The following is a 14,107-nucleotide window of genomic DNA, read 5'->3' as shown; positions in this document are numbered from 1 at the left end:
GTAAGAGGTAATAGAAAAAAAGTTCATGAGAACGAGAATTTTGTACATTCTAAATATTTTTTAGGAATATATTTTAATTATATTTTTTAATTTTTATTATTTAAAATAAAAATTTCTGTTAATAAATCTCTAAAAATACAAAAGAAAATTCTTTATTTTTAAAATTTATTTGTAGGGATTTTTTAGAATTTTCATTAAAATATTTTTACAAAATATTATTGTTATAATTGTTATTATTATTATTATATATACTAAAAAGACCATTATTCATTTTATATTGTATTATATCCATGAGTTACATAATATTTATTTTTATTTTTGTGAAAATATTGTTTTATATTTAAAAGTATTTTAGTTTTGTTTTTGTATCATAAAATAATTACATGCTCAATTTATTTATTGTATACATTTGTAGATGCTTAATTTAAACATATACTTAAAGAAATTTAGTATACGGGTTGGAATTATGATAAATCTAAAAACAATTTTAAAAGAACTTCAGATATTTCGGGTAAGGATGAAAAAATATGGGATAGAACATAGGGTGATGACGTTATATTGTATAAATGTTTTTTTTAACCAAGTCTAATTGAGTTGGTACAAATTCGGTAAAAAAAAATTATGCGTTCATCATGTAATTATTTGTCTTTATGCTTTTCTGGCACAAAAATTTTATTATGGAGCATAAAAATTTTGTTATAGAACAAATTAATTTTTACACACAACGCAAAAAGTTTTATACATAACACATAACCTTATGGATATAGCACAAAACTTTTTGCATATGGTACAAAAATTTAGTGATATAGCACAAAAATTTTTGTGTTGTGCAACAATTTTTTTGTACTGTGCAGAAAAAATTATGTACTATGCATCAAAATTTTTGTGGTCAGTATCTTTTTCTGAATATATATTAGAGAAGGAGCAGAAGAAGAAGACGATGATGATGATGATAACGAAGGAAGATGAGGAGGAGGAAGAAGAAGAGACAACATTGACGGTATCAGCAGCAATGACGACGACAATAATGGAGATAGCAATGAATACATTGAAGCGCGCAAAAAGAGAAAGAGCAGTAGCACGTACGAACATACGAAGAAGAATTTTTGACCGCATGATGACTTGGTTAGAGACTTTGTTTAAAAAAAATACTTGAACGCCTAATTTTATTGTGGAACATATATGATTTTTGAATATTTAAACCTCTAGGTAGAATACAAGCATGTTTAGTTAAAATTAAATTGTAGTAACTATACTGTGTGTATGGAAAGAATTGAAAAGAGATTTAAGATAGCTCTGTTATGTCATAACCTGAAGTTATTAAGATGGGACCTCCTGATGTAGTCCGAGTAATGCAGATGTTGTAAAGAACGGAGATGGTACCTACAAAATCACTCTGACGCCCAAGTCATTATGGGCAGTGACGTAGAGGGTATTAGAATCTTTCAGTTGCTGGGTTTCCGGAAGATTCTTTTGTCCGCGATCTATTGGTACACCTCCACGATGGGAACCGTTAGAGGCACGTAGTTCATGAACTTTCCCACCCGCAGGATCTTGGACAGTTTGTTTGCCTATTCCTTCTAGCCCTCTTTGCCAGAAGGAAGGTTTGTCAGTTGATGGGGAGGCTGGTTGGTGGGATTGCCGCTTGTTGGCTGCTACCACTATGCTAACCTCCTCGTCATTAATATATTTCCTTGTCAAATTTTGTATTTCCTGCATCGTCCACACAGGTTTAGTGGTTAAATATTTTTGGAAGTCCTTATTTACCCGATTGTTGATCAACCACAAGTTCGCTACTGAGTTTGTTAGACCATCAATCTCTAAATAATCGCTCTTGAAACAATCCAAGTACTTCAAGGTGGATTCGTCACTTTGAAAGATTACTCCTAAGAGATTTATTCGGTGTTTTGTCTTTGTTATTCGAGCGGTGAACTGGGCCAAGAATTTCTGTCTTATGTCTGACAAGGTCGAAATGGACCCATGAGGAAGGAAATTGAACCACTATATTGCCGAGCCATCTAAGGTTATAGGGAATGCAGGACACCTTACAGCATCTGCTACTTTCTTAAGGTTCATCTTTGCTTTGAAGGCAGTAATGTTCTCTTGTGGATCCTTTGTGCTGTCGCATCTCATGTCCGTGGGTTTGTCAAAGTTTTTGGCAAACAAACACTAAGGACCCTAGTATTAAAAGAAGTAGCGCCCATTACCATTGGCTCACCCCCGCCTCCGCTTCTTCTCATCTCTTGGTCTCTCCCGGCTTAGCGACCTATGGTTTTCTTGGTAGGTGTGATCGTACCAATCGTCCCCATCATCATGCTTTCCGTATTCCCTACATTGTGGCTGGAGATTGGTTATGTGTGCCAGCTCGCCTCTGTTTCGTTGTAGAATGGGCTTCTTAGCTTGTTTTGGGTCTGGAACAATCTCGGGCTGCCACTTCTCTTTTCATTTTTGGACTCGATGCATAAGTTCCTGCATAATTCGGACACTATCGCTACTGGTCTCCCAAATGGATGCCTTTCTGGCGAGTGCGGGGCACCATTGGGACTTTGATGTCAACTTCGGGAAGACGCAACATTTACCACACTTCTCATGCGACCGTCGTCAGCGGCATTGTGGCCTCTAAGATGGTCATCATTTCCGTCCCCCTCAGATTCACGGGGATCGTGTTGGGGATCATTTATCGTCGGCTATAGTTAGGTAGTCTCCGCAGCCGGTGCCAAATGTTATGTTGTTACCTGAAGTTATTAAGATGGGACCTTCCGATGAAGTTCGAGGAATGTGGATGTCGTTAAGAAAGCGATAGGGATGGTATCTGCAAAATAACTCTGCCGCCCAAGTCAGTGTGGGTAGTGAGGTAGAGGGTATTAGGGTAAGGTAGGTACCTCTGGAAAGGTTAGTTCCTCCCTATATATTGGTGTCATTTTATGGGTCCCTCCTCTCCAGGGATTGCATGGGTGTCCCACTCTCTAGATTCTCGCATTTTCTATAACCGTCATGCTCTGAAAGCATCTAGTATGGAGATCACTAACTCTGCCACATGACCAAGAGACTAGGTGAAGGATATTGGCCCGATCTTACATAATGGGCTAATCCCAAACAAGCACCAATCCACTTTTTTCCTTAACAACTCAATTTTTATGAATGATAACTATAAAATCTCTTTAAAATTAAAATTCTACTATGTAAATACAGACTTCCATGCTCATAACCTCCTCTTATCAGGGAAGGTAATATCAGGGAGTGAAGACAAGGGACGATCTCTAAATTTTCATCCTAGAAAGCTTGAAATTTCGTTCTATTTTCACATGGATATACCACGAAAATTATTCTATTAAAAAAATTGAACAAAATTTAGTATAAATAATATAAAACTATGTCAATGTTTCTAATTATCTCACATAATAACATATTACAAAATACAAATTTAGTAGAATATTTAGGTTCCCAAATTTAAATAAACTACACAAATACAGTTCTTATATGGCTCAGATAGAGTCTTGCGCATTGCACCATACCACATTAGGTCCACTAGCACAAAACTAATAGACTCATGCCCATTCTCCCTACTTTGTAGGGTCGCGGCCTCCAGCCTTTCTATGTATAATGCCTAACACATAAAAGAATTATATGTTATGACAAGTCACTATTGTTTAAAAAAAATTATGTTATGCAATAAAGGCAGGTTTCCATTAAGTTCTCATATAGCTTGTCCATAAATAACTCCTTATTTTTCTTCGGTATATGGGTGTACTTCAAGACTTCAGATTTAAGAGGCACGTGGTTCAATGACTTTGCTTGTAGATAATAAATAAACATGTTAAAACAAGTGACAGTTAATTTTAAAATACAAAATCAAATCAACTTAAAACTTAAGTAAGTAAATTAATTATTATACCATCCTCTTCTTGGTCTTCACAATAGTGGTTGAACCCCTACAGTACAAAAAGGCACTGTTGGCGGCTGTCCTATTTGCCCAATTTGTTGTTTGGAGATTCTTGAAACTGGCATAATTGTCCAGTATCCACGTAGCTCTCGCATCAACTAGGGTCACACTCACTAACTATACTCCTCCTTACCGTTACAGACATTGATAAGCATCTATTGAAGATGTCGACCAATAAAATAGTCAAACATCTTCCTTACGAATGAATTGTGGGTGGGGTCCCATCTTCCTTATGATGGTGTGCTTGATGTCCTCCTCTAGGGGATTAGCAACTGATGCATATGACGAATCAGTTTGTGAGATATGCATCAGTCTGTAAAGGTAGTAGAGATACACTAGTCGAAGTAAAACCCAGTTAGAGTGGGTTAGGGATCATCAAGAACGTTTGCTGTGAACTAGGAAATGATGATGTCCCAAACATCATTGAGGTAGAGGAAGACAGAGTACTGCTAGGTCTGGGTATGATAATCACTCTGCCTCTACCCCAACCCTTAGAACCAATACCTCGTCCTACCATGTTTACCTAGAAGAGACAAGGGAACAATTATAAACAATATAATTAACACAATATAAACTAAGTTTATCCTAATCCAAAAGATTAAGCTTCTTTTGATATTCTCGAAGCTAACATTTTCATCATCAAATTCATCTTCTTCCTCATCGTCCTCTTCAATCTCTTCTTCTATTGGTGACATTTCATTCTCTCTCCAAAGATCAATGATTTTGTCATCCATAAGAAGTGAATTAAGGGTGGTCGAAGCACCAATTTCAACGACTATCTTTAAAGGATTTGAATCATTAAATTGGTAGGGCTCTTGAACTTATACCACATTACATTCGATGTGGCCCCTTAGTTTAATCTTAACCACAACTATCCAATTTGACTTACAACTTTAAAATCATGCAAATAGTACACTTGTGTGTATTTCGGAATAAGATAAAAAGTTCATAATATCTCTGTTCATGCATTTCTTATAGTGATTTTTAGAATAGAGATCTCCATAAGGTGGTTAATATAATTTTGTCTCCACTATAAAATTCCTATAAGGATCTTTATTTCCATTCTCATCCTCAGAAAGATTTTTATGCTCATGTGCGCTTCCATCTTCAAATATCTCACAGAAATCATGTTCACAAATTATTTTGTCATTCCTACTCCAAAAGGAAAAAAAAACAACTTATTTATGTTATCACACTTTTGCTTAGATATTTTGTGTATTGAATTTTTATTTTTTAAAACTCAAGGATATTTTAATTAAGAAAAGAAGGAAAAAATTCCATTCAGAATGTTGAAGGTTTGCTTAATTTTTTAGTTATTAATCTTTCTCTTGTTTCGATACCATCATCATTCTCATCCCTAACAAATGCCAACAAGGATTTAAATTCTGATCAACAAATTGCTTCCATTCAAGATAAGTATTATAAAAGAATTCAAGAGAAAAGGACAAATAGGTCACTAACATTTTGTTTTGTAGACATTTTTGTTTCTGACCATTTGAAAATACTTTTAAATTACTGACCTCTTTAAAAGTTGGATATATGTATCCCTTCGTTCATATGGGTCCTTTAGACCCAATGAAAATATCTTATGTGACTTCCGTTGTGCTGACTAGGCTGTTGCAAATACACACAGTGAGAGAGTTTTTAAAACGAGACAAATTACTCTCCCTTCAACCAGCTCAGACTCAAGTTGTCCCATGTCCACCTTGTTATCTTCCACCTTAGCCTTCACATCATCAGATCCATTACCTAAACAGCTCCATGATGAAGATGACCATGGTTCCTTTAATAGCACCCGATTCCAAATTAACTTATGGTGAGGGAACAACTTATCCTTAAGCTCTTCAGTTTTCAACCCTTTATTCAAGATCTTTCCTTCACCCAATCTCTTAGATTTATCATTCACAGATTCCTTTTTACAAATGTTTTCAATATTTCTATTACTACAACTATCCATTTTACCGAAATCAGCACCAGTAATATGAACCATAGCCTTCTTCCTCTGGGGACCGAAGAAGTGGATCTCTAGACAATGGAATCCCTTGATGCAACAGTAGAAGCAATGATTGATGCCTTGTTGGCATGTGGCACAACTCGGATCGCGGGCTTCTTGGATCCATGAGACGTGGATCAGCGGAGTTGGTGGTGGTTTTCTTTCTTGGCGGAAGAACAAAACTTTACAGAGGTAGAAGAAGAGAGCTTGGTAGTAGCCGAGGCATCGTGGGAAGGGGTCTTGTGAGAGGCGAACAGCGATGGGGTTGCTGACCTAGATTAGCGATAGAGGGTGGCGGCTGTGGCATCTCTGCAGTCACAATATTTGATTCGCGCAAGTGGACATGAAAATGAGAATGAGATTCAGTAATTAGAGTTTTTAGTGTGATTTAGAAAGAATGAGTAAAACTTGAAATGAAGGATATGGAAGAAGGAAGTGGAGAGAAGATTTGGGGCTATGGACGTTGTTTTGAAGAAGGGGGATTAATTTTTCACCTTTTAAAAAGTCTCCCTCCACATGCACATTTGTAATGGCCACGTGAGCACAACGGGAGATATGTTAGACATTTTCGTTAGGTCTGATAGATCCATATAAACGAAATGATACATATATCCAACTTTTAAAAGAGTTAAAGACTTAAAAGTACTTTCAAATGGTTAAGAACAAAAATATTCGCAAAATAAAAAGTTGGGAATGTATTTATCATTTTCTCATAATTTAATTAATACACTTAGTGACTAAAAAACCTAAATCGAAAATAAAATCGTTCCTAATTGAATGGAAATTGAATTTGTAATAAACTCTAATAATAATAATAATAATAATAATAATAATAATAATAATAATAAATTTTTCATCATATGCATATAAATTTTATCAATGAGAAGAAAATCAGTAAAATATCTGATTAAAAAAGTAGATGAAATAGATGATAGACAAAGAATATAAAATAAAAAAAATAATAAAATTATATAAAAAATAATAAAAAAAGACTTATGTATAGTCTTCCTATAAATATAATATATTATAAAATTTAATAATATTATTTGATCTATTTAGTCAATTCCACCCAGTAAAAGAGGCTTTATTGTTATTCACTTAATTGTTATTGTTATTGTTGTAGTCACATAGGCTTTATCTATGTCCTTAGCTAGTTGGATTATCCCATGACCCACCATAGGTCCCCCAAGATCCCTTGGTTGCTCATATTCCTGTATTGTATATAAATAACCATAACCAAAGGCCAATCGACCCATCATTCACATCTCCAGTCTCGCAATCAACATTCTCTCTTTCATCCAAAAACAAGCTATAAAATTGAACAGCTATGGCTTGTTGGTCTGCAGAAAATGCCACTAAGGCCTATCTCAGCACTTTAAAAATGGTTAGTATTACTACAAAACCATCTTAATTAGACATACGTCTCAATCTTAATTATCACCATAAACTTCTTAATTAGTCTCTATTTTTCTAACATAAAAAACTAAAAATATTTTTCTAATGTATTTTGTGTGATGTTTTCTCTTCAGGGTCAAAAGGCGAAGGAACCAGACGTGGCTGAGTTCATATCAGCACTAGCAGCAGGAAACAACGCACAAACAATGGTCGTTGCCTGCGCCGGCTCAGCCGGATCCACCACACTAGCCTTGGTGGCCGCTGCAAACCAAACCGGCGGCCAAGTTATCTGCATTGTAAACAGCCATCAAAATCTAAAAGCCTCCAAAACCGCATTGGGTACCGCGGCACAACGAGTCGAATTCATGGTTGGAGAAGCACAAGAACTAATGGTAAACCACACTTTTGATTCAGCTGATTTTCTGCTAATAGATTGCAACCTTGATAGCCACGAAGAAATCCTCAAGAAAGTGCATGGAAATAATAACAATGGAACAGTAGTTGTTGTTGGATACAATGCATTTAGTTGCAACGGGTCTTCTTGGTTTGGTTCAAGGACTACTCAATTGCTTCCAATTGGTGAAGGACTTTTGGTAACTAAATTTAGAATTGGATCCAATGTGATTAATAGTCCTAAGTATGGTGGAGGAAACAGAGTAATGAGTAACAAGAGCCGTTGGGTTGTTAAGGTTGATAAATGCACAGGGGAAGAACATGTTTTCAGGGTCAGATTTCCACCACAAGGGAAAGTCATTCATGCTTAAACAAAAAAAAAAAAAAAAAAAAACAAAAAAACAAAAAAACAAAAAACGTGCTTTGTGTTTTAATTTGGATTTTTTATTTTGGACACACAAAAATGGAGTGCTGAATTCTTTTTGCTTCTTGTTGAGAGACACAACTCATCATCACAAGGAGTTATTGGCCCTATTTCAAGATGTATATAGAAAATCATATCATATTATCATGACATTGTTTTGTGATCTTTATTTTTATTTTTTATTTTTTTTACATGTGGCATATAGAACAAGTGTAGATTCTTGGTCACATAAAGTTTGCCCTTGTTGCACTTTACGTTACATGGAAATTGAACATAATAATCATATACTTTGCCCAACGTTTCCTTCAGAAATTTGAAGTCACGAAGGCATAGTGATGAAAAGATTGTCTCATCTTCCTGAAACTGTCTGGCTTTAAATATATGCCACATTAACAAAGCACTTGAACATTATTATCCAGAACAATAATATAATTAAGATCTTATGATTAAAAAGAAAGAGTGCAAAGTCGTCATCTCATAACACATCAACATAAGACTTTAACCAATGAATTAAGCAAGTAATCATTACAGTGAATAAATCGTCACATCTTAACCCAAAATCTTAATAAATCTGATCAGTAATTTTCTATGGATGTGGACTTTCAATTGTATCCCTCAAACTTAATATCTAAATACACTTTCATTTTCCATTATGTAAAATTCTTGCTTGAACAGCATTCTTTTCTTTTCCTAAGCTGAAAAACCGTTTTCCTAAGTCAAATCTACAATCACAATTACCATGTTTCCAATCCCCTTCCTTGTGTTACCACTAAGACATATTAGGCCCACATGATGGTCATAACTAGGTTAGAACTGAGTCAAATCATCAACTTATTAAATTAATCGAGTATGAACTTCAATAAATTCAACTTATTAGATCATGAGTTATATATATATATTTTATACTTTTAATTTATCAAAGAAAAATTATAAGTTCACTATTATTTATTAAATATATGAGTATGCATTATTTTTTATTTTTGTCATATCTAAATTATAATATCTTTGTTATTTTATTAGAAAAGTTAAATGAGCGATATAATTTAATTATTTTATTAGACGACAAATTTAATTAATTTTTTTATGGAAAAAAAACCTGACATATCTCTATATTAATGTTTTGGTACAAAATTTTATTGTAATTTTTTATATATAATTTTGATAGAGAATATAAACTATAACTAATAGTTAGATAATATATATACTTTATAATTTATTACTACTAGAAAATTTATTTTTAGTAGCTATTTATTTTATTTTTAGTGACAATAAAAATAGTTGCTAATATGTTTATCATTAATTTGACATTAGTCGTCTTATATATTCTTACTATAAAGTTTCAGTGACAAGTACACAATTGTTAGCAAACATCTTTTTAATAGTCGTAAAAAATATATAATTGTCGTTATAACATATAATAATAATAATGAACATATAATTTCCGTAAAAATATAAGTTAAATAAAACATATAGTAGTTATATGTTATTATCACTAAAAATAATTTTTGTTGTAATATAAATAGATATACTTACAAACTTGTTCGGTTGCTCGTTAGAATGATGGGTCGGATGGATGTCGGGTTATGAGCAATGGGTTGAGTGAAAGGGGGATATCTGGACCTAGCGCGAACTCTACGAGAAGAGGTGTTGTCACGATTGTTGGTGGGTCAGCGGGTGAGGCCACCTGTAGGGACATTCCGATGCTAAAGTAAGCGTTCGTACGATGAGCGGCTAATTAGGATAAAGATGTTGTACCTCTGGAGATGAGTAGGTCCCTCCCCATTTATACCTTGTACTCAGGTGGGCCCTTATTGGGTTTGGCCGGAAAGTTTCTGCCAGCTATCCATGTCTTCATCCAGGAGTGAGGTGACGCGCGAATCACCTTTGTATATGGGTTGAAGACCCGTGGGTCGGTAGTTCGTAGGATGGACCCCCGGCCCTTATTGGGTTTGGCCGGAACAATGCCCCAACGTGGCAAACCGTGAGGCTCACGGTTGGCACGTTCGAGTTACTCGCGTCTTCCCAAGTAGTAGTTTTCCTTTACTCGGGGACCCGTTGACGAGATCCACGTCTTTAGTGCGCGTGAGCTGTCCCCAACCATTGCTTGGGGTGTCATTTCGATATCCGTACTAAGAGCATTAAATGCTCTTTATGCCTGATTTGAAAGTGAAGGAAAAAAGTCCGTTTTACACTTGCCTTTTCATGCTCTCCACAGATGGTATCAATGTTCGGTTGCTTGTCAGAGTGATAGATTAGATGGATGTTGGGTCATGAGCAACGAATTGAGTGAAAGGGGGGTATCTGAACTTGGGCGCGAGCTCTACGAGAAGAGGTATTGTCCCGATCGCCTGTGAGTCGGCGGGTTGGGCTATCTACAAGGACACTCTGATGCTAAAGTAAGTGTCCGTACGATGAGGGGGCTAATTAGAATAAAAGTGACGAACCTTTAGAGAGGAGTAGATCTCTCCCCATTTATATCTTATACTCAGATAAACCCTTTATTTTGGACCCGTCCGTCTAAAAACTTCAGTCAGTTGTTCAGGTTTTATCCAGGAGTGAAGTAATGCGTGGTTCACCTTCGTTTTCGGATTGAAGATCCATCAAGTCAGCAACCCCTTAGAATGGATCCCCGACTCTTATTAGATTGGGTCGGAACAAAACTTTTAATTAATTATTGAACATAATAAATTTTACAAATAAATTTGATTATTAATAAATTAAATTTAAAACCAAATTTAAAGTTAGCCTTATTTATCTAAGTCTGATTCAGTTCCAGTTCTAGTTGCAGGCGAAGGCATTCTTAGCATTCACGTGAAAAAATTGAGAAAAAAGAGTCCCTGTCAACTAGGTACAGACAACAGGCTGTAAGCACAGCACTAAGGATATATCCCTTAACAAAGTTCCTGATCATTTTGCACAATTAATTATATTGTGGATCTAATAATTCTATGCACGTAGGGTTAGTGTAAAGATATTGAATTATATATTGTTACAGTAAAAAAAAGCTATTTCTTTCGTTGACTACTTAAAAATAATTTGATTAAATCACGACAATATAATTATTAATACATCAAAACTAAACTCATATTATTATTTGAACTACCTTCCAAGGCTGCTGCCTACACTAACGTGGGACTGTGTGGTTTTGTCCGTGTGAATCATAGCATATACCCTGCTACAGTGTGGCTGCATAGTTGTATATCATAGAATCATGGATGAGTGTAATAAAATAAATTCATTTAGCATAAAAGTTAAGTTAGCACTCAACAACACCAAACCAATGCTTAGATATTTAAGGAATCGGCTCCAGCATTAACATGTGTGCTCGAAAGGACTTGTCTCTTCAGATATTCTTTTGAACATTTTGCCTCATAAAATATCTTCATATGCTATATAAAATTGTAAGGTACGTAATGTATGTTACTTATTTATTTAAGATACTCAACTCTTGGAATAAAAGCAAGTCTATTAATTTTATTTCAGATATACTACTCATTTATTTATGAGTCTTGTGCATATAAAAGATTTTCAGCTATAAATAGGAAAAGTAAAAATTTAATATATTTGTGATGTTACTGTCTTCAAAGAAATTGGTTTAGAATTTACCTAGGGGAAAACTATTTATTGCTCAGAAAGAAACGGCTGGGAGAAAGAGAAATATTGGTACACCTACCTTCAATGTTTAATTATTTATTTAAGATAAAGTACTGATGAGGAGTAAATTCTAGTTTCATCCTTTACATTCATATTTTTATTTGAATTTTTTATTTTATTAAATTTTAAATATTCGATCAATTTTCTTTTTAAAGTATCTTTTTTTATTATAATTTTTTTAAATAATAAAAAATTATAATTATAATGATCATAATAGTGATTGTAATAATTTGAGAATAAAAATAACAGAATAATAAGAGAAATAAGAAGATAATAATAAAAGAAAAATAATATTTTTGAAAAACAAATTTTTAATTTTGACCAAATAATAAAAATAATAAATAAAATATGTAAGACAAAAATAAGACATTTTATATATTAAGAATGAAATTAAGATTTAACCAAATCATTAGGGATAGAATAATTCTTTACCCTATTATTTATTTTCAATTGAAAATGGAACATAGTACAAAATTGGGCTGAAAATGGGGTGGGTCGGCTTAACTTTAAGTCTTTAACTAACAAATCATTTGTAGAAGTGTGAGAGAAAGTAATAGGCCTGTTAGGGGGTTGAGTAACCCGTATGGGGAATATGGACCCAATTGAACAAGTGGCTAAAATAAGTATTCTACACATTGAGTCCAAGAGGCCATTACATGTGGGGCACCAAACCCAACCATCCCTTCCCCTTCCTTCTCTATGTCCACACAAAAACATCAATATATCTTTCTTTCAATAATGATACCTGCAGTCACGGAATACGTGTCAATAACATATACATCAAATCCTAATTTCTAATCATTCATCTTATATGTAGGGCCTACAAATTTGAATCATATAAAGTGAATGGTCATGATTTAGTTTCTATAACAATATTCAGATCGGTTCATAAAAGATTATATATAAACTTGGTTCTTAAAATATTTAAGATTTAAATTTCATTCTTAAAAAATATCCATGTAAGTTAAATTAGCTTTTCTATGTCATATCGAAATTGACCTCACACCAATAGTTATTTATGTATAATACATCAACAAAATTTAATAGAGTAACTAATTTAATTTATGTTAATTGTTCCGATCTAGCCTAATATTGGCCGGAGGTCCATTCTACGGACTACCGACTCGACGGATCCTCGACCCGCACAAAAAAGTGACCCGCGCGTCACTTTATCTTAATGAAGAGCTGGACAGCTGGCAGAAGCTTCCAGATGGATGAACCTAAGATAGAGGCCACCCGAGTACAAGGTATAAATGGGGAGGGACCTACCCCTCCCTAGAGGTACGTCACCTTTACCCTAATCAGTTGTCACATCGTACGGATGCTTACTTTAGAATCGGAGTGTCTTTGCAGGTGGCCCCACCCGCTGACCCACTGATGATCGGGACAATACCTTTCTGTAAAACTCGCGCCCAGGCCCAGATACCACCCTCACTCAACCTGTTGCTTACAACCTGATGTCCATCCAATCACCATTGATGCCGTCTGTGGGACCTAACGCGACTATGGAGCTCATCCCTCATCCGGAGGAGGTGCGAGCAGAGGGTGGAGCCAGCCTGCGGAGTAGGGTGAGTTTGGAGACCTCGCAGGAACGTCTGAGATCTTCGTCTCGCCAGGGCGGCACGCACGCCCGATCTCCTGAGAAACGCACGTTCGGTGGTACTCGTAGCGACAACTCTCGGATTATGCAAGAGCTCAGACATAGAGTGCGAAACCTGGGGAGGGAATTGGCAGTGAAGGACCGTTATCGTCCCAAACACAGCCGAGATTCTCGTCCAAGCTTTTCACGAACCCAGTCTCCAATGAAGAGGTTGAAAAACCGCAGGAAGTGTCCCAAGAGGGACGGCGAGTGTGACCAAATTGACGCTTAGTCCCTCACCTACACCGAGGGCAAGTCGGAGGACCGTGGAGAGCGAAGGAGAGACAGAGGAAAGAAACAACAAGATCCCGTTGTAATGGGAGCTACTCCTTTCCACCCATCTATCCTCAAGGTTTGACTACCCAAGAACTTCGACAAGTCAACAGACATGAGGTATGATGGTACTAAAGACCCACAAGAGCATTTAAGGACCTTCAAGGCCAGAATAAACTTGGAGGGCGTGGGTGACGCCATCATATGCCATGCATTCCCCATAATCTTGGCGGTCCCAGCAATTCGTTGGTTCAATGCACTACTTCAAGGGTCCATTACAGCCTTCGCGGACATCACACAAGTTTTCGACGTAATTCACCACTCGGATAGCCAAGGCCAAGTACCCGATTAACTTGCTCGGAGTGACCCAACGGGTTGGAGAACCAATGAAAA

At 35.6% G+C, this 14,107-nt stretch overlaps 1 protein-coding gene across 1 annotated transcript; it reads left to right on the top strand.

Annotated features, from left to right (window-relative positions):
* Positions 1-7,200: 7,200 nt before the first annotated feature.
* Positions 7,201-8,339, top strand: LOC107615753 (uncharacterized). Its single transcript, XM_021110850.2, has 2 exons — positions 7,201-7,320; positions 7,466-8,339. Exons 1-2 carry the CDS (start codon positions 7,264-7,266, stop codon positions 8,093-8,095), a joined length of 687 nt encoding a protein of 228 aa, XP_020966509.2. The 5' UTR covers positions 7,201-7,263; the 3' UTR covers positions 8,096-8,339.
* Positions 8,340-14,107: the final 5,768 nt, after the last annotated feature.

The sequence above is a fragment of the Arachis ipaensis genome, chromosome B9 (genome assembly GCF_059453495.1).
Source record: "Arachis ipaensis isolate K30076 ecotype BB chromosome B9, ASM5945349v1, whole genome shotgun sequence".
In the NCBI taxonomy this organism is placed as follows: domain Eukaryota; kingdom Viridiplantae; phylum Streptophyta; class Magnoliopsida; order Fabales; family Fabaceae; genus Arachis; species Arachis ipaensis.
Note: the sequence above shows the minus strand (reverse complement) of the source record. Positions and strands in the feature narration are given on the sequence as shown.

Bases quoted from the DNA above. Each gene is read 5' to 3' on its own strand.
- LOC107615753 (XM_021110850.2), top strand. From the start codon at position 7,264: ATGGCTTGTTGGTCTGCAGAAAATGCCACTAAGGCCTATCTCAGCACT. The intron at 7,321-7,465 runs GTTAGTATTACT...TTTTCTCTTCAG, and splicing joins ATCTCAGCACTTTAAAAATG to GGTCAAAAGGCGAAGGAACC.